Source organism: Lytechinus variegatus, chromosome 3 (genome assembly GCF_018143015.1).
Source record: "Lytechinus variegatus isolate NC3 chromosome 3, Lvar_3.0, whole genome shotgun sequence".
Lineage (NCBI taxonomy): Eukaryota > Metazoa > Echinodermata > Echinoidea > Temnopleuroida > Toxopneustidae > Lytechinus > Lytechinus variegatus.
Genome location: NC_054742.1, coordinates 22733080 through 22751483, shown reverse-complemented (window position 1 = coordinate 22751483; position 18404 = coordinate 22733080). Strand labels below are relative to the sequence as shown.

At 38.0% G+C, this 18404-nt stretch overlaps 1 protein-coding gene across 3 annotated transcripts in view; it reads left to right on the top strand.

Moving 5' to 3' along the window:
• Nucleotides 1–18404, top strand: part of LOC121410526 (protein kinase C delta type-like) — a 35903-nt gene that overhangs the window by 12081 nt on the left and 5418 nt on the right. For all 3 annotated transcript variants that reach the window (XM_041602676.1, XM_041602675.1, XM_041602674.1), the window contains 7 exons: nt 12722–12807; nt 14100–14223; nt 15496–15669; nt 16388–16479; nt 16741–16942; nt 17234–17422; nt 17988–18116. In XM_041602676.1, the coding sequence (XP_041458610.1) occupies nt 12722–12807; nt 14100–14223; nt 15496–15669; nt 16388–16479; nt 16741–16942; nt 17234–17422; nt 17988–18116 (996 nt within the window). The remainder of the gene's footprint in view (nt 1–12721; nt 12808–14099; nt 14224–15495; nt 15670–16387; nt 16480–16740; nt 16943–17233; nt 17423–17987; nt 18117–18404) is intronic.

Here is an 18404-nt window from a genome sequence, read left to right as displayed (position 1 = left end):
AGCGTGGTGGCTTTTGGTGCCGTTTTTGAATTAAATTCTAGACAGCCTCTATACTTTGTTGTCGAGGGTGTTATTGTTATTTCTTTTTGCAGGTTGGGATCTTCAACTCTGTTCCTTCCTTGCTTTCTGGAATTGATTTATTAAGATTTTCGATTGATTATTGATTGATTAATTCTTCAATTCTCTTTCCTTTCTGTTCTGAATAAATTTCTTAATTGATATTTTATTCACAGGCGGATCTTAAAGCTCAATTCCTTTTTCCTTTTGTTCTGAATAAATTTCTTGATTGATATTTTATTCACAGGCGGATCTTAAAGCTCAATTCCTTTTCCTTCTGTTCTGAATAAATTTCTTGATTGATATTTTATTCACAGGCGCATCCTAAAGCTCAATTCCTTTTCCTTTCTGTTCTGAATAAAATTCTTGATTAATATTTTATTCACAGACGCTTCGGGGATTGTTTAATTCGGCTTACGCAATTATACCTGATGATTGTTTGGTTATTCAATCCCCCCTAAAAAAAAAAAAAAAAATTTTTTTGTTCTTTACAGGTGGGGTCTCCTTCCTGTTAGAAATTTTTTTGACCTGTCCCGGAATTGTTTTCTTCGTTCAATTCCCTCTTCCCTCCTAGTCTTATATATTTTTTTATTTCGACAGGCGGGCTCTACGATTCCCTTTGAGGATTTACTGTGTCGTTCTTCCTCTTGGAATCGTTACTAGAGACGTTCCTCCTTCCTCCTGTTCTGAATTTCTTTACCTTTCCACAGGAGGTTACTTTTTTTTTCCTCTTGGAAATTATCGTAAAATTTCTCTTATCTGGAATTATTTGTCTCTCAATCCCTTTTCTTCCTGCTCTGAAATGCTTGTTTTTGTGTTTCTTCGCAGGTGGAAACTTCGTTCTCTTCTGAACTTGCATTCATTTTTGAATTTTTGTTTCGAATTTTTCCTTCGGGCACAAAAAAGAGAATATAGTAGGGGAACCTTGTAGGAGTTTCTTTTTTCAAAGTCTCCGACCTCCTTTTTATTTTCTTACAGGCAGATACCTAAACTATTCTTAGGTTCTTCTTCCTCCCTACCCCTCCCCTCTTGTTTTGTTCTGTTTGCTCAAACAAACTCCTTTTAGGAGGAGGGAAAGACCACTCCGGTCTCCACTTTTAATCTAAGCGAGATCTTTGTAAAAAAGAAAAAGAAAAATTCTTGTTTTTCCTTTTTCAGGGTAGAGAGAGGTATCTTTGAATGGGACTAACACAGCCCCAGAGGACCTGGTGCCCTCCACGGGGACCGTCCCGATTGCAAGTTACAGAAGTCGGCCGCCTCCAGGCGAGCAGGAGGGACGCCGCGGTGAGCGCCCAGCGGCGGTGAGTATGAGGGTGCGTCGATCAGCATTCCGAATTTGCGGTCGGATGCTAAGAGAAGGAAGGCCGAGACTGTGGTGCCACGGTCTCGGACAAAGGAAAAAGTGGTAGCCAAGGCTTCCAAGCCTAAACTAGGTCCTGCCGCCGCAGCACCCATAGGGCTATGCGACCCACCGGCTACCGGGTCACCAGAAGTCCGGAGGGAGAGTGCGGTTCTCTCCCCCCGGCACAGGTCAGGATCTCTGCCGTATAAGTCGTCCTCCGTTGACAGCATCGGGAGAGATCGCCCAGCCCCTGACCGCGAGAGGCGTCACACAGACTGTAACCACAATCTGATCGTGACCACAATCTGACCCCGTCAGATTCGGGTGAAGTTTCGTTGTTGGCGGCCGCCCTGCCAGGGGCGGCAAATCGTAAGAGATCACCCGTGCCTCTTGTGCCTTCTTCTGCTCCGGCCACGCCGGCGGAGCCCGCAAAATAAGAAGAAGAAGAAGAGGTCGAAGGAGAGGTCGGCCAGCCCTGTTGCCATGGGCATTCCTCCTTCAGACCCTCTTATCGGTGGCCAGATGTTACAGTCATACATGTTATGCTGCTATATTCTGCTACCGCGAGAGGCGTCACACATCGGGCTGTGACCACAATCTGACCCCGTCAGATTCGGGTGAAGTTTCATTGTCGGCGGCCGCCCTGCCAGGGGCGGCAAATCGTAAGAAATCACCCGTGCCTCTCATGCCTTCTTCTGCCCCGGCCACGCCGGCGGAGCCCGCAGAAAGAGAAGAAGAAGAAGAGGTCGAAGGAGAGGTTGGCCAGCCCTGCTGCCATGGGCGTTCCTCCTTCAGACCCTTGTGTCGGTGGTCAGATGTTACAGCTATTCATGCTGCTACATTCTGCTACCGCGAGAGGCGTCACACATCAGACTGTGACCACAATCTGACCCCGTCAGATTCGGGTGAAGTTTCGTTGTTGACGGCCGCCCTGCCAGGGGCGGCAAATCGTAAGAAATCACCCGTGCCTCTTGTGCCTTCTTCTGCCCCGGCCACACCGGCGGAGGCCGCGAAGAAGAAGAGGTCGAAGGTGAGGTCGGCCAGCCCTGTTGCCATGGGCGTCCCTCCTTCAGACCCTTGTGTCGGTGGTCAGATGTTACAGCTATTCATGCTGCTACATTCTGCTTTTGAGTAGTGCGGGTTCACCCCACCCTCGGCGTCTACTCACCCCGCTGATGCCCCTGAGCATCAAGCGAGACAAGTGGGCAATAACCACCAGACACCCGGGAAATCCTCGACAATTCTGTTAAATCGCCAGCCAGTGCACCGACTAACCGGGTGCCCCAAGATCGCGTGTGCTTTCCAGCATTTTCGTCGATCTCAGAGCACGTGTCCCAGCCGACACGCGGGGCCACCCCGGCGCTTACTGGACAACCCCCCGGTTCAGTCCATAGAGCGAGACTCCCTTTACGAGGACAACCCCTATCCCGCGGTCGACTTTTCAGTAAGCGCTCAGGCGCTGCTTGACAAGTATCTACCTCACATCTACCCTCCGAGCGGGGGTATTGATGAAGCAAGGGAGTCCATATTTTCTCGCCCCGCCTCTTCAGGCGCTCCGAGCTCAATCGGCCGAATTGGGGGTCTCGGAGAGTGACGGGGTCGCTCTAGACGAGGCGGCTCCTACGACGAGGAAGCCGCCAGCTCCGTGGGTGTAAACCCACCCCCGCTCTGCTGCTGCCCGGAAGCGCCAGGCTCCGGCGCCGCCGTCTCGAAATTTTCAAGCCTCTCGAGGCTAGCGAGAAGGCAGAGGCAGGGGGGGGGGGGCGATTATTATGCAGGTACTCCCGAATTCGCCCTCTACGTCAAGCTCACATACGGCGACGACTCCTTCAGCGGTAACTCTCTCCATTCTTCCCCCTAAGCGGGCCCGTAGATTGGAGGTATGAATCTCTTACATACCGCATGCCGCACTTCTCTCGTGAGAATGTTTGGCTGCTTTGAGAGGACAACCTATCACGTCCGCGGACCGTCCGCCCAGGCGACGGGACCGTCGCTTTTCTGGCCTGAACCTCACTTTCTATTCGAAAGTAAGGGTGCCCTGTCTTACTTAGCTCCTACCCTTGCAACGCCAGAGTCAGGGCTAGTACAGACACCCGTTCTCCAGCGATCGCCGCTGAAGAGAGGGCGACTCTGATATGAGCACCATCACCGCTCAGCGGTATGTCTCACTATCTCATAGCTCTCCGAGCTTATGAGTATGTATATCGGATCTGAATGTCACGGCGATTAAAAGTTCTCCTGTGCTTAATAATCGCTATGCCTTCACCACCCGGTGCATTATGGTTATGTTAACCTATTTGTCTCGTATTCGGGCGGCTCGTACGAACCCTGCCCGAGCTGCCATCACCGGTCGTCCCCCCGGACACCGCCGGCAGCACCCGCACCGAATACGTGGAAGGAATCAGCTTTTCATATGCTAGATATCCCTCCTGTTGACATTCACAGCTGTTCCCCGAGTCTTTCCCGGTTGGGTAAACATCATCTCGGAGGAAAGTAACCGCCGTACATCTCATGAGATTGTTGGCTATGTACGCGCGTTCAAACTTGTTTAAAGCCCCAGGATTCTCTGTCGGCATTCTATGCCTACTTTCTGGGCACACCCACCGTACCGGGTCGGCGAGTTCACACCAAACTGTACACCGCCAGACCATCGGTCGAGCTCTAACTGTCTATCTTATAGACTGCCCTCTATGTGGGTCAATCTTGCGGACGTCTCCGCCGCTCCCTCCTTGTGCGGAGTGGTCTACGGTGGATGTCTTTACCGTGCCCGTTAGTCGAATCGGCTTCTTTCTTAGAAATTTTTTCACGGCACACTCGAGTCGCCCCGCATGCTGCTTTCATCCTCCTTCCATGCAAGGCATGTGGCCAGGGTCACCGCACGACCGAGGATGATGTAACAGTGGATGGATGTATGCTTATGCCTTCCTAACCACGATCACTACGACCCGCCTTCTCTCGGGCCGACTGTGGATGAGCCTCTCCATGTAAGTGATTTACTTCACTGGAGTTCTTCTTTTAGAAATTTAGATTCTCATCCCCCGCTGCTTAGGGCGTCATTTTTGCCGCCCCCCCCCCCCGCAGCTTTTTGGAGCTCCTTATCTTACCGATATCGGACTGTTCCACGCTGCCGCAACCGGCGCCGGCGGTGCTCGCTCTTACGATCACCTGAGAAACAGGCCTTGTGACTGTTTTCATAAACAACTGGTTCTCACCGCAGACTGATGGAAATTTTGTGATTACTTCCTCAAGTCTCCTTCGCTTGTTTCTTCAAGCGAGGACTTCGACACTCTTAGCCAGTTTCCGTCCCTAACTTGATAGGACAGGGCCGTTGCTACCTCATTCGATTCCGTTGGGAATGTAACGGTTGAGGTATCATATCTGGCGATGTCTGTTCGTTTAGAGCATCTCTTGATGGTCGTTTACACGTAATATCGTGACAGATTTTTTTTTTTTTCGCCAGCTCCCTCTGGCGTACACTTGCTGCTGCTAGGGATTCCCCCGCCCAGCGGACAGCCATCGCAGCCTAGCCTCACGGGCTCTCTCGGCGATGGTGGCTTGAGCCAAGCCACCTTTTCCACCGCGGGCACTGCACCCTCAGATGGGTGCTTCAATCAGTATGGGAGAAAGGGGATCCTGAGTTCTCTCTCGATCACTCGGTCTAACACACTTTTGTCGTGATGTGTACCGCGCTGTATCCCTGACACGCCCGGTTGAGCTGTTTTGACCAGACTGCTCTATTCTACATAGGCAACATGTCCGCGGCATTCCTTATTAACAGGATGGCACTCAGTCGCTTTCTCGACCCTTGTCTGCCTTACGAGTGGTTTTCTTCCTAAATCCCTACTCTCCGTCGTTCCTGGTCCCTTTCGGACCGCTAGTAACTTTTTACCACAGCTCTCTATCAGAATTCTGCAGATTTCTGCCCTCACGCATTTGAGACAGATATCGAATTCTGGGCGCTTTCTCCCACGCGGAGGCTTCCCCTACAGAAATTTCCAAGCTTGCGGGAAGCGTGCGACTAGCTTGCGCAAGCTTGCGGCATGCTAGTAACTAGCATGCGGTTAGCTTAATAAGCGTGTGATATGCGTGCAGAGTAATAGTTTAGCGATCTTTTAGCGAGCAGGGACTGTTCGCTAGCATGCACTCGCTTATTAAGCGAGTGCCCTGCTAGTCGCATGCTAGTTACTAGCAAGCGGCACGCTTAAATTTCGGTAGGGGTTCTGAGATATCTCGCCTTCTCAGATTGGTCGATTGATCACTTACTGAGCCTTAAAAGCTTCAGTTTTCCGATCACGATTCTTGTTGAAATTTTCAACAAATTTCAATTCTTACGCTCTAGTCAGCAGGTGATGTTGTTCTCCTGACACTAGGCCGAGGGCCCATGATACTTAGTATTCCTGAGTATACAGGGCATTCCTCTCGAGGACATTTTTGAGGGCCGCCTTTTGGCGCTCAACTAACTCCTTCACTTCTTTCTACTTGAAGGACATTCCGTCCAGCGAGGCGAGATTTGCTGCTTCGGCGCTTAAAGCAGCTGCGGCTTTTTCCCCCTCTCCCTAAATTTCGTTGTTTTTGTTTTTTCTTTTAAATTTTCTTAGGCTTACAATTGAAAACATGCCTCCCTACGGTTTGAGTCCGTGCTGGTCTAGCAAATCAAGTAGATGTATGGAGTTTTTGAAGTAAATTATGAAAATACTTACCTGATTTTCTTATTTACGAGATAACTCATACATCTACTTGATACCCTCCCACCGACCCTCCGCCTTGCGTAGCAACATGTTTCAACGTATGGGCTTGCGAAAGGTGAGGAAGATGGACGCTAATTGCGCGGTGATCATGGGTAGTAAGCCTGAACGGGAGAGGGCGCGCTCGCGCTTTTTAAATCCTTGGGAGTTCTATTCGGGTATGGCAGTCCAGAGGGCTGAACTAGCAAATCAAGTAGATGTATGAGTTATCTCGTAAATAAGAAAATCAGGTAAGTATTTTCATATTTGCCGTTATCGATCTCTGCAGGTGTTTCAAGATAATCCTTAAAGCCTTTAAAGCTCAAAGAATGTAGCAAACAATTATTTTTAGAAAAAGTCATTAAAATCAAGGTCCATTGTCACAATATCATTGTAGATCTTAATCTGGTACATTAACATAAACCTAACTTTCTTTGAGATATCATAGATAAAATGTAATCATTCTGAAGATCATCATCATGGTAAACATATGTGGGACTATGTATCATTACTGTGAAAAAAAAAACATGTGGCTAGAGTGCATTGCTTATTTTGATTTTTTTTCTCTGCTATTTCATATTTTCTTCCTGAACTATTACACGCACGTATTTTTATATGTGCTGTACAAACAATTGGTTACTCATTTGAGATTGTTATCACAACTGGCTTTTTTTTCAAGGTTGAAAATTTGGAGTTTGAAATCTTAAAATAAGAAATGAGAATGAAAAAGAAAGCTCAATAATTTTTTTTTCTTTCATGGCAATATGTGGTTGGATTAAAATTGTTTTGAAGCCATTAAAATGATATGGACATGAGATCCAATGACACTGTCAAAATTTATGTAGCTGAGGTCAGTCATATTTCTTATAGTGATAATAAGAATACATTATTCCGAGGTAAATTCAGAACAAGTTCTTATCTTCATTAATTTTAAGATGTCTAGAACAAAAAATAAAAAAATGTATCTCTCTTTAACTAAATTTATGTAATTAACCACATGCACAGAAATATTTATTACATACAGATGCATTTGTACTCCTTAATATAAAAAGGGATATCATATGGATTTATTAACTGATTTTTCTGGCTTATTTGTTTTAACTTGAATCAATTTGGTCTTAACTTGATTAACATGGGGGTTGTTTCACAAAGATTCAGATTATGCAAAGAGGATGCATACTACTGTGTATTGATCATTAAGATTGCGCGTTGCATATCATGTACATGTCCACATTTAAGTGAGACTCTTAAGTCATAATTAAAATCTTTGTGAAACACCCCTCCCCTGGTCTGATATTTTCCTTTAATGCACTAGTTTCTATTGTTACATTTAATTTCATAGGAATACTTTTATGCAGGAAAACTATAGACATAAAGTAAAAGATATTGAAAAAGAAATGTGACTGGAAGCACTTGAACCAGTTGCAATTGATGAAAGTAATGTTTCAAATGTTGGTTGAGATGTCCTCTACACTCTGAAAACCATCTGCATTTATTTTTTATTTGTCTAAAAATTTGAAGATTTTTTGGGGAAAAAATGACACCTGGATTTTTTTAGCTCATGATGACAAAGCAATGTGAAGCGGCATGACATACTCATTTGTTTAATATCAAATTCATCATGACAGTACAAACATTTTATAAGATACAGTAAATTTTATGATGTTTGGCAAATGTCAGCTATTCTTTGAATTTCCTGGATGTATGTAAACTTTTGGCCTCGACTATCTCGTTTTCTTGTCTTGGGTGACATTCTTTCTAAATACTTATTCATTTTTATCAAACCACAAGGGGGTGGAAGTTTTCCAAATGAAACAGTATCAAGAAGAGATGATTAAATCACAATTTTTCTGTTCAAGTTTCAAGCAAAACAAAACCATAACATGGTTGTATTGTATTTATTAATGCTTATGACAGGAAGAATGAAGGTATCTATGCAGTTAATGTTTTATGTTCATGCTAGCAGTTTATATGCATTGTATACTGGCAATTAAGATGATATAAAGATTTACTGCAACTAGAAAGGATTTTTTTTAAGATATATTATTACTGCCTTTAATAGTTCAAGTTTCAGTTCAATTAAAAAAAAGGAGAAAGAAAAGGGCTTCAGAGATGCTGTTGATTGCTCTGTAAAATGTTATAAATCATGCCTGATAGAGTTTTATGCATCATTGCAATTTTCTATGAATTCATACAGTACCATCTTAAAACAAGATCATTGCATGTACATGCGCTAAAGAGCTAGAGACAAGAAGATGCTTTATATTGATATTCATGAATTGATATATTTTTGGGAGAAATTGTTTCCAATGTAATTATTCCTATAATTATTCAATTCCTCAAATAATTCTTGTTTATAGTTGTTTATATTTTCATAAAATACTGAAAATGCCTTTTTGTTTCCCAAATTTAGTCATGCTTTGACAAGTAATGATAAGAAAACTATATATTACTAGTGAATACTTTTAGTTTGATTATGATTTTTTATCAGTTCATTTAAATCTACAGGTTTTCATTGATTGTTTTTATCAAAAATGAAGAAAAATTTAACATTCATTTTAAAAGGTGGGGGGGGGGGCAAATATTTAGTTTTGTATGATTTTTCTAGATAAGTAGAGGGTGAATATTCTTTTGATTCTATGGAGATATTTTCAATAAATGAGTAGATTTAAATAGAATGGAACACAGAAAGAATGATCATGAAATGCTATTGCCATGCATTCATCAAGTTCAGAGCATGTATTGTATGCCAAGTTTGTTTCTTCATGTTTTAATAAAATGCATGGATTTTTTTGGTTCAATTTTCAGCATAAACCTTTAGAATTTTATACATGTAGTACGGTACTGTTTCCACCTCCAAATTGTAAGAAAGGATGAATGAGAACTTGCTTTGAAACATATATCATTTTTTTATTTTGCATTGTTTTCTAAAGGTAAATAATTAGAATTGATTTCAATTCTGTGCAGTTACTGCAATGAATATACATGTACTGTATTTCTCTATTATCATTAATAGATTCTACATACACTCAGCTTTCAATTAAAGCTGTATTTTATTCCAGCATGGTATTTAAAAAAATGTTTAAAAGATTAAACACTTGTACAGTCTTTAGAAATTAGACAAAGTTGTCTATAATTTAATGAAGTTTACTTTTAACTTTGAATACATTTTTTGTTCAGAATGTACGTCTATTTTTTTTAATTCTAGAAACAGTTTTTTGTTCCTCCTTAATTCCCTTTCCCCTTTTTCATAAGAAAGATACCAGAATACAGTATGCCCTGTTATAGTTTGCAAAGTACAAAGCATACGGTCAATTTGTAGTATCCATCAGTCACCGGGGTAATTGATTGTTGGTATGTTTTTCCTTACAAGCAGGATATTGATAAAACCATGCATTTCAATCTTGACCAACATGCACATCACTTTAACAGAGGAAATGATTGGGATATTCCCTGTCCTTTTTATCTAGACACTGTATGTAAGCAATGTACATGTAGCTACTTGCTATATGAACTTTGTTCCTTCAGGCTATATTTACTGCTGATAAGATTTATGTGTACATTTTGAAAGGAAGTCTATCACTTCCTTCATTTCTGTTCTATTTCATAATTGATCATAATTTATCTGTTGATATATTCTGGTAAAAATACTTAACATGTTTCTAGGAAATTTGTGATATCCCCATGATCCCATAATGCATATTGCAAGAATAATTTTCCACTATTAAAGGACAAGTCCACCCCAAAGAAAAGTTGATTTGAATAAAAAGAGAAAAATCCAACAAGCATAACACTGAAAATTTCATCAAAATCGGATGTAAAGTAAGAAAGTTAAAACATTTTTAAGTTTTGCTTAATTTCACAAAACAGTTACATGCACATCCTGTTGGGTATCCAAATAAGGAGACTGATGATGTCATCCACTCACTATTTCTTTTGTATTATATTATGTAAAATAGGGAACATCCTATTTTTCCCCTTATTGTTAAGTGAAACAACAATTAATTCCTCCCTGAACATGTGGAATAAGCATTGTTTATACTATATGAGTCAGTCAAGTTGGTCCTTATTGTCAAATCTATAAAAAATGAAATATTGTTTAATTCAAACAATAAAAAAACAAAAGAAGTAGTGAGTGAGGGACATCTCGACTGTCTCATTTGAGTTGTGCATATCACTGTATCGTGACAATTAAGCAAATCTTAAAAATGTCATAACTTTCTTATTTTACATCCGATTCTGATGAAATTTTCAGAAATTTGCTAGTTTTATTTTTCTCTATTTATTCAAATCAACATTTTTTTGGGGTGGACTTGACCTTTAAAATAAGCCTTTTCAATTTATTGTAACATCGTACATGGTTGACACATTAAATTTGTCAAATCCATAACTGCATTCATCATTTATTTACTGTGCTAAGAGTGGAGAAAAATTATTTTTGTGTCTATGAACTATGACAAAATTGTACATGTGTGAATTCGAACATAGAATATTCATGTGCAAATGTATACCTCAAGTTTACTGCCATAGCATAGGTAGTCTTTAGTCCTCTAAAGTTAATTCATCCATTAAGAAATAAACAGAGCATTTCATGTAGTAAAACATTTCAAGCAGCATCTGCTCATATCAACTGAATTTCTCTTACATTTTTTTTTTGCTATTACACTGTGGGATATTTTCATTTGGGAATATATTCCTAGGAAGTTAGGAATTGTATCTTGAACCACTTCCTTTATCTGTAGATCATGCAGGCACTTCAGAGAATTTTCTTTCATATCATTTCAACTAATTCTTTCAATTTCAACCATATTGTATTCATTCTTGCCACTAAATATTGTGGATACTTTTGTTTTCACTTGTTATTGTATTATAAACTAAATACATTGTGATCTCTGATTAAAATGGTATCATCCTTTCAAAACTTCAATTAGTTCAGTATTCCCAAGCCACTTATCCCACATGTTTATTATATATCCATCTTTTAAAACCACTACCGGTACTTCATTTTACTTGAATACATTGCTTATTAAAGATATGAGCATAATGAGATGCCTTTATAGTAGTTCATATATTTATGTATATACTTAAAAGAATGCATTTAAAATTGCATTTTTTGCTGGAAATAAGGTTTAAACCGATGCATTTATGTCTACATTTTTGTAAGCAATACAATAAGCAGATATGGAAACACGGCTTTATTAAAAGGCACAACATTGTGATTCTATCATTCATAATTGATTTTATCTAGAAAATGTTTTTTTTTTATTTTATCATTAAATTATTGTGATCTGAGACACAGTTTACATAATATCACAATATGAAATAATATTCCTGTTTTTTTTTCCTTACAAGCTTAAGATTCACAATGGAGTGGTCTTAGAGAGCCAGGAACATGATTTGGAGAAAATGTCATGAATATTCTCCTACATAAAATCTTGTTTCAAAGTCATGTTCCAATTCACATAACCTTTGTCACTTGCAAAAATTTTAGGGAAATTTCACATAGGATTCTCAAATGTCTTAAACCAGCACTCTTCTTTATATATACTAGTTTCCATATATAGTCCTTATTGTTTATGTTGATCTATTAAACAAATTAGAAATCAATATATTACCAAGCACTTCATATGCATGATGCTAATCAGAAAATGTGACTTCTAAGAAAAGTAACGACATGTAATATGAAATGCTCTTTGATTTTATCATCAAGCTTTATCTGTAAAGCAAACTATATCAGAAATTTATAGACTGAGTAATGTTAGTCATAAGGAGATGCCTATTATCTGGGAGATTATGCAATGGCATTAATTTTAAAGTAGTTTGGATATCCTGTGAGCTTTAGTCGTAGGACTTCAGCTGCAGTTAGTTGATATCTGGTACTGAATATCAAGTACCTCATGAATTATTTATTAGATTTCAGAATTGAACCAGTATTTACAGGGGATGTTCTCTTGCTTTTTGATTAGATTATTTTTGTCTAAATAATTAGTTCTACATAAGAATCATACATTTCTGAGACCTGAAAGACATGCTTGCAGGCAATTTTTTTTACAATAGGCCTAAGGAAAACAATCAGAATAAAGGGAAAATCAGCAGATGAAAAGTCAATATTCGCTTCCATCCATGTAGAAAGATGAAATTTCCTTTTCAATTTCAGCTGGTCATCTCAGATAAAAGATTTTTAAAAGGGTGGGCATGTAACATGTTGACCATTGATTTCTGTAATTCATATAGGAATTTTGCAGGAACTACCAGTGTTACAGGAGGCAAATGGTGACCCTCTATGTGATATTTTGTTATTGATTCAATCTTTTATTCCAGTCCTCATTAAACTAAAATCAAATGTTTGTGAATTATTTTCAGTATTTCTATATATGTGAGATGAAAAATAGTTTTGTCATGAATGTTATACTGTATTGCCCATGTTTTGACATGGTTTTCTCTCTTTCACACATATACATGTAGAATGAAAAGTATTCTCGTTGATTAGTCACTCTTAAAAACAAAATAAAACAAAATCATCTTTCAATGTTTACATGTTGAAATACCATCTCACTTCATTCTCTACCACTTCTCTAATTTTCTATCATAAATACAGAAAGACAAGAGGACTGCACCCGGAGCAAGTAATGGTAAACATGGATATGCTCATCTTCATGATGATGATGACGATGATCTAGATGAGTGAGTTCAATTTGACTTTATTTCTTTAAAACCATTAAAATATTTCTCATCATCATCTACATGTATGTAGTTGGACCCAACTTCGGAAAAGGATATGGCCTTATGCCATTTTATTCCAGTAGAATTCCTTTGTATCATAAATAGCAAAGAGTGGGGTATATGGGGGTATACACATATCTATTTCCAAATGTTTGTCTGAATTCATCTCATGTGGGTCATTACAGAGGTCTTATTATTTTGTTTTAAATGTGAACCATGATTATGATATGTGTTGTATATATTGTTGTATTGTTCATATGGATAAAACAAACCCAGGAAGAAAAATCAAATCAAATTCTTGCAGGCACTTTCAAGATACATGAGATGAAAAAAAAAATATTTATTGAGTTTCTCTGCCATTGATAACATAATTGTAACACTTGTAGTATGTGGAATGAAAATGTCATGGTGTGTGAAGACAGTTGTACATATTCCCTTTTTATAGCACTATTGGTAATTAATTCCAGGGCTGCTTTTTACTACACATCACAGATATAACACATGGGTAATGATTGGGACCCCACAGGTCAGATTTTTGGAGTCAAATCAGCATGTCTGTGGCAGACAAAGAGTTAATCAATGTCTTTAATGTGAGCATTAGTGATTAGGAGTTGTATCTTACAAATTAATATGTAGGGAATATTGGATGGCTTTGAGTGGGAGGCATAGAAATATTGTTACTCGATGAAGAACAATATTGGATGAGTCGGAGACGAATCCATTATTGTTCTTCAGCGAGTAACAATATTTCTACGCATCCCACGAAAATTGGTCATCCAATATTATTAAGATACCCCACAAAGGTAAACATAAATTAATATAAGGTGTTTATTTACCATTTTATGTTAATCCTGTAAATCACTAGCATGGCGACTGAGTATTGTCATTTTTAAAAACAAATCTCTGTGAAGATGCGCTAGCGTATAGTGCAAGCGCATTTGAATTCAATAAACTGACGCAATCTTGTTCCCTTGCCCCACCTCTTGCCAACTAATAGACAATGCAATTTTATCGTGACATAACAATAGCTTCATGCACACTTTCATTTATTAACCAATGAGAATCTTGTGGGTGGGGCAAAATATTCATTTCGTCCATTATTTTCAATATTAGACGGTTTTCATAGGCATACATGTTAAAAATCAGTTTTGATAATTTTTCTCTTTTAATAAACAACCTCGCAAGACGTCAAAAAATATCTGGGCCTCTAAAACCCGACATCTAAATAATATTTGACAATGTTTGTCCTTCAGAGCTGTATATGAACCTCTGTGGACGACAGATGGACCCCCTGAAAGACCAACTGCACCTCCACCAAAATACAGCATTGATGACTTCATGCTTCAGAAAGTACTAGGAAAAGGCAGCTTCGGCAAGGTAAGTTCAATCTAATTATATCATTGTGAATTAGCTTGAATAGAGGATAAAGTTCTGTTAGAAAAACAGACGTACATGTGGTCTATTTGCATTTTATCTTCGGTAAAATGCAAATTATTGTTCATTAGATACTTTCATAACCTTTTTTTGCTGTTAGAACAGTGGTTTCTTCTTCTCAACTATATGCTGTATGCTTGACTACTCATGTTGATTTGTGGTTAACAAGGAAACCCTGGTTACTACTGGTTAATGATCAGGTGTGAATAATGAATATTGTCATGAAGGGAAAGGGAAACTGAAATTTGCATTATTGAAGGAAGTTGAAGGAATTTCCTGTTTTTTCAATTGTAGGGAGAAAGAATTGAGGAAGTAATGAAATATAATATAATAGGTATATAAAACAACATTTTACTTTCTTGGACCTTAAAAATCATAAAAAAGAAAGGAGATTTTATGTTGAAATATTTGTTCTAGCTTTACTTTGGTATTATGCAAGTCCACCTCTTTTTTTGAAAGTGTCTCTGTCTCTGAATGGCTATTATTTATCACTTTTTTTGTTTGGCCTGCATAGCAGAAGCGAGACCTAGGCGCCAATTTTACGATGGTGGCAATGGCAGCAGCAGCAGCAACTGCGGCAGCATCAACATTAAAATTTTAACTAAGGTTAAGTTTTCTTAAATGTCATAACTTTGAAAGTATATGGATCTATTTCATGAAACTTGGACATTCATGTAAGTGTAATGAAGTATCATTGTAAATCTGATAATAATAAAAATGAGTTTCAGTTCACATAATCAAGGTTTTCAAAGGTCATTTTAATAAGGTCAATGAACTTCGGCCATACTGTTGTCAACATCAAAAATTTAACCAAGGTTATGATTTCAGATTTTAAAGATAGAAATTATAAGTCCGTATCACATGAAATTAACATGTACATATAATCATGTATTGCAAATAGATGAATGATATTTCAGGTATTATTGCTTCTTTATGATGTTTATGGAAATGCACTTATTGTATAAATGGATGAAATTAGGGAATGTTGTGGCATTTTTATCATTTACTGAAGTTTTACTATTTCATCTGGAGCTAATAAATGACAAATTACTTATTAAAACAATTCTTGTATCTAAACACTAGCAGAGCAATGGCTATGTCTCTTAGATTAAGTAAGAGAATGTTATTGTATGTTCTTTACTGGCAGAGAACTCAACAAAGCTGACACCGAAACTTTACATAAACTACCAGCTTTGTACTTTTCATTTCATCCAGGTTATGTTAGCCCAGCAGAAGGGAACCAACAAGTACTTTGCCATCAAGGCTCTTAAAAAAGAAGTTGTCCTTGAGGATGATGACATTGAATGTACCATGGTTGAAAGACATGTTCTAGGATTAGCTTGGGCACACCCTTTCCTTACTCATCTATACTGCACCTTCCAAAGCAAGGCAAGTTATTCACTCTATTTGTTTTAAGGGCAAGCTTCCACTGAATGTGTTAAATAAAGACAGAAAATAAAAGGAAAATATTGGTGAATGTTTGACAAAAATCCATCAAAGAAGAGGGTTTAGAATTTCTAAAGATCTGAATTTGTGACATCATATGCAAACATCACCTTAATATGTCATGTTATATTTGACAATTTCATTTTTAATAGTTCATGATGGATGCAGTTTGAAAAAAATGATGTCTCTGATATTGTGAGAAATGCAAATATAAAAGCATTTTCAAGTCTGTGAAAAAAAATTAAGTGATCAAATCAATGATTAAAGGGAAATCTAAATTTATTGTGGCACCCAATGCTGAAACAATGCTCATTTACTTAAAAGGTCACATTTTTATTAGCAGAAAATTATTTGCCTGAAATTCAAATAAGCCACCATGCAAGTAAATACCAGGAAGATGTCATCCTATATTTGGTTCCTTCATGGTGTACCAGTTTTAACTGTTATGGACTTAATTATATAATTATGGGCACTATATCTTGCAATTATAGCAAGATTGTGCTCTAGTTGTATTACATATTGTACAGTATAACAAAGACATCAATTATTTATGCAACTATGCCCAAGAATGTTTATTATATCGAGTGCTAAATTTGAAAGTTATAGAAGCTTTCTGCTGCATAAGTCTAATGTTCTTTTCTTTTTTTTCTTTTTTTTGTAGGAGCACTTGTTCTTTGTTATGGAGTACCTTAATGGTGGCGATCTCATGTTTCATATACAGTCTTCACTACGCTTTGAGGAAAAGAGAGCTAGGTAAAAGAAATTTCCTATGGATTAAATCTAACATTTAGACATTATTTATTTATATTCATTGATGTAGAATTTGTGGTTTTTTATTTAGCCTTCATTTTTTTATTTTCATACCATATTTTTATAAAATAAAATATAATGTAAAATGTTTAAAGTGCATTTTATTTCTTAAAAATGCCATGACTAATATAAAAAAACATCCTGAGGTGCTGTCTTTTTTCCTAAGCATACCAGTAGTCTGTGTACTTCTATCTTTCTATGTAGGTACTATGCAGCTGAGATTATCTGTGGTCTACAGTTTCTACACAAGAGGGGTATCATCTATCGAGATTTGAAGCTGGATAATGTCCTATTGGACAGAGATGGTCATATCAAGATTGCTGATTTTGGTATGTGTAAGCAGAATATTCAGGGAGATACAAAGGCCAGTACTTTCTGTGGAACACCTGACTACATTGCTCCAGAGGTAAGTTGAAGGATCCCTTTGATGCTGGTTCTAGTGACCTGTTACATGCAATGGCCTATTGGACTATCACAGTACACTGGATCCTGCACCAGCAGACTCAATTTTGAAAAAAAAGATTATTGAACTATTTGTTAAGCAACGAAGTGGGTTAATATGACTTTGAATTTATCAAGATGGGGGGGAGGTAAATGTATTGCATATATAAATATAACTTGTGCCATTTGTCAGATTAAATCATTTTGTACCCATTCTTGTATGTTGTATTGACCTTATGTTTTATTTGCCCCGCAGATCTTGAAAGGTCAGAAATATGCTGCATCAGTTGATTGGTGGTCATTTGGTGTCTTGCTGTATGAAATGTTGATTGGTCAATCTCCATTCCATGGTGAAGATGAAGATCAATTGTTTGATTGTATCCTTCATGATTCTCCTCATTATCCAAGATGGCTTTCTAAAGATGCACATAGCTGCTTAGTACAGGTAAGTACAAATCACTCGCGGACCAAATCATTACAGAGTTCTTTCCCCTCGTGTATGATAGATTAAATAAATTTTTGTTTGTTGAGAACCAGTCTGACTGTCAATAAGGTGAAATGGTAAATGTGCCAACTGGCAATAACACCAAATGTTTATAAGAGTAACTTGTTGTAGAAAGAATTGGAGTAGACACCATGATTGGATGCCATCATATTTGTTGTCACAAAGCAAGCATTATGCAAATCATTATTCACTATCTAGTTAAACAGCGAGTTTACATTCTGCATCTTGATTTCAACAAGTGTGTTACTTAGTATTCCTCTCCATTTTTTTTCTTTCTAATTTTAAGATTATATTTTTCTTCTTCTTCTGTGTCCTTCCTCAATTGCTTTCAGAGATTCACAGGATATAAAGTGCTGTATTATATAAACACGATGTAAACATCTGATCTAAAGAATGTTTGATGGCACTGAAGTAAATCCATGCAAGAGAGATGCATTTTGAGCAAGAATTTTAAATAATATTGTTTTGATACAAGAATTTCATATTATATATGTTTTTATCACAGTTGTTGGAACGCAACCCTGAGATCCGACTTGGAGTGAAAAGTAATGTTCGAGGGCATCCGTTCTTTAAATCCATTGACTTTGATAGGCTAGAACGGAGAGAAATTCCTCCACCCTTCAAGCCCAAAATTGTAAGTTGAATCTATTTCTACTTGCAAATGTCCTATATTTACATTTATGTGTACCTAATTATGTTTGCTGTTGTTCTTTTAGATTCCTCTATCAAACCTTTAGGTTCGTTCACTCAAATTTGGCAGAAGTACATGATTATACAAGCCTCATTGAGATATAATTTAATAATTTCTTGTTTTCAGATATTTCTTATATTAAAAGACTATGCTGCTAATGATGATATCATAAAGAATGAAATAATTGTAAATTTTACAAGAAAGGGGTAGGGGCAGCATATCTCTTTGGTT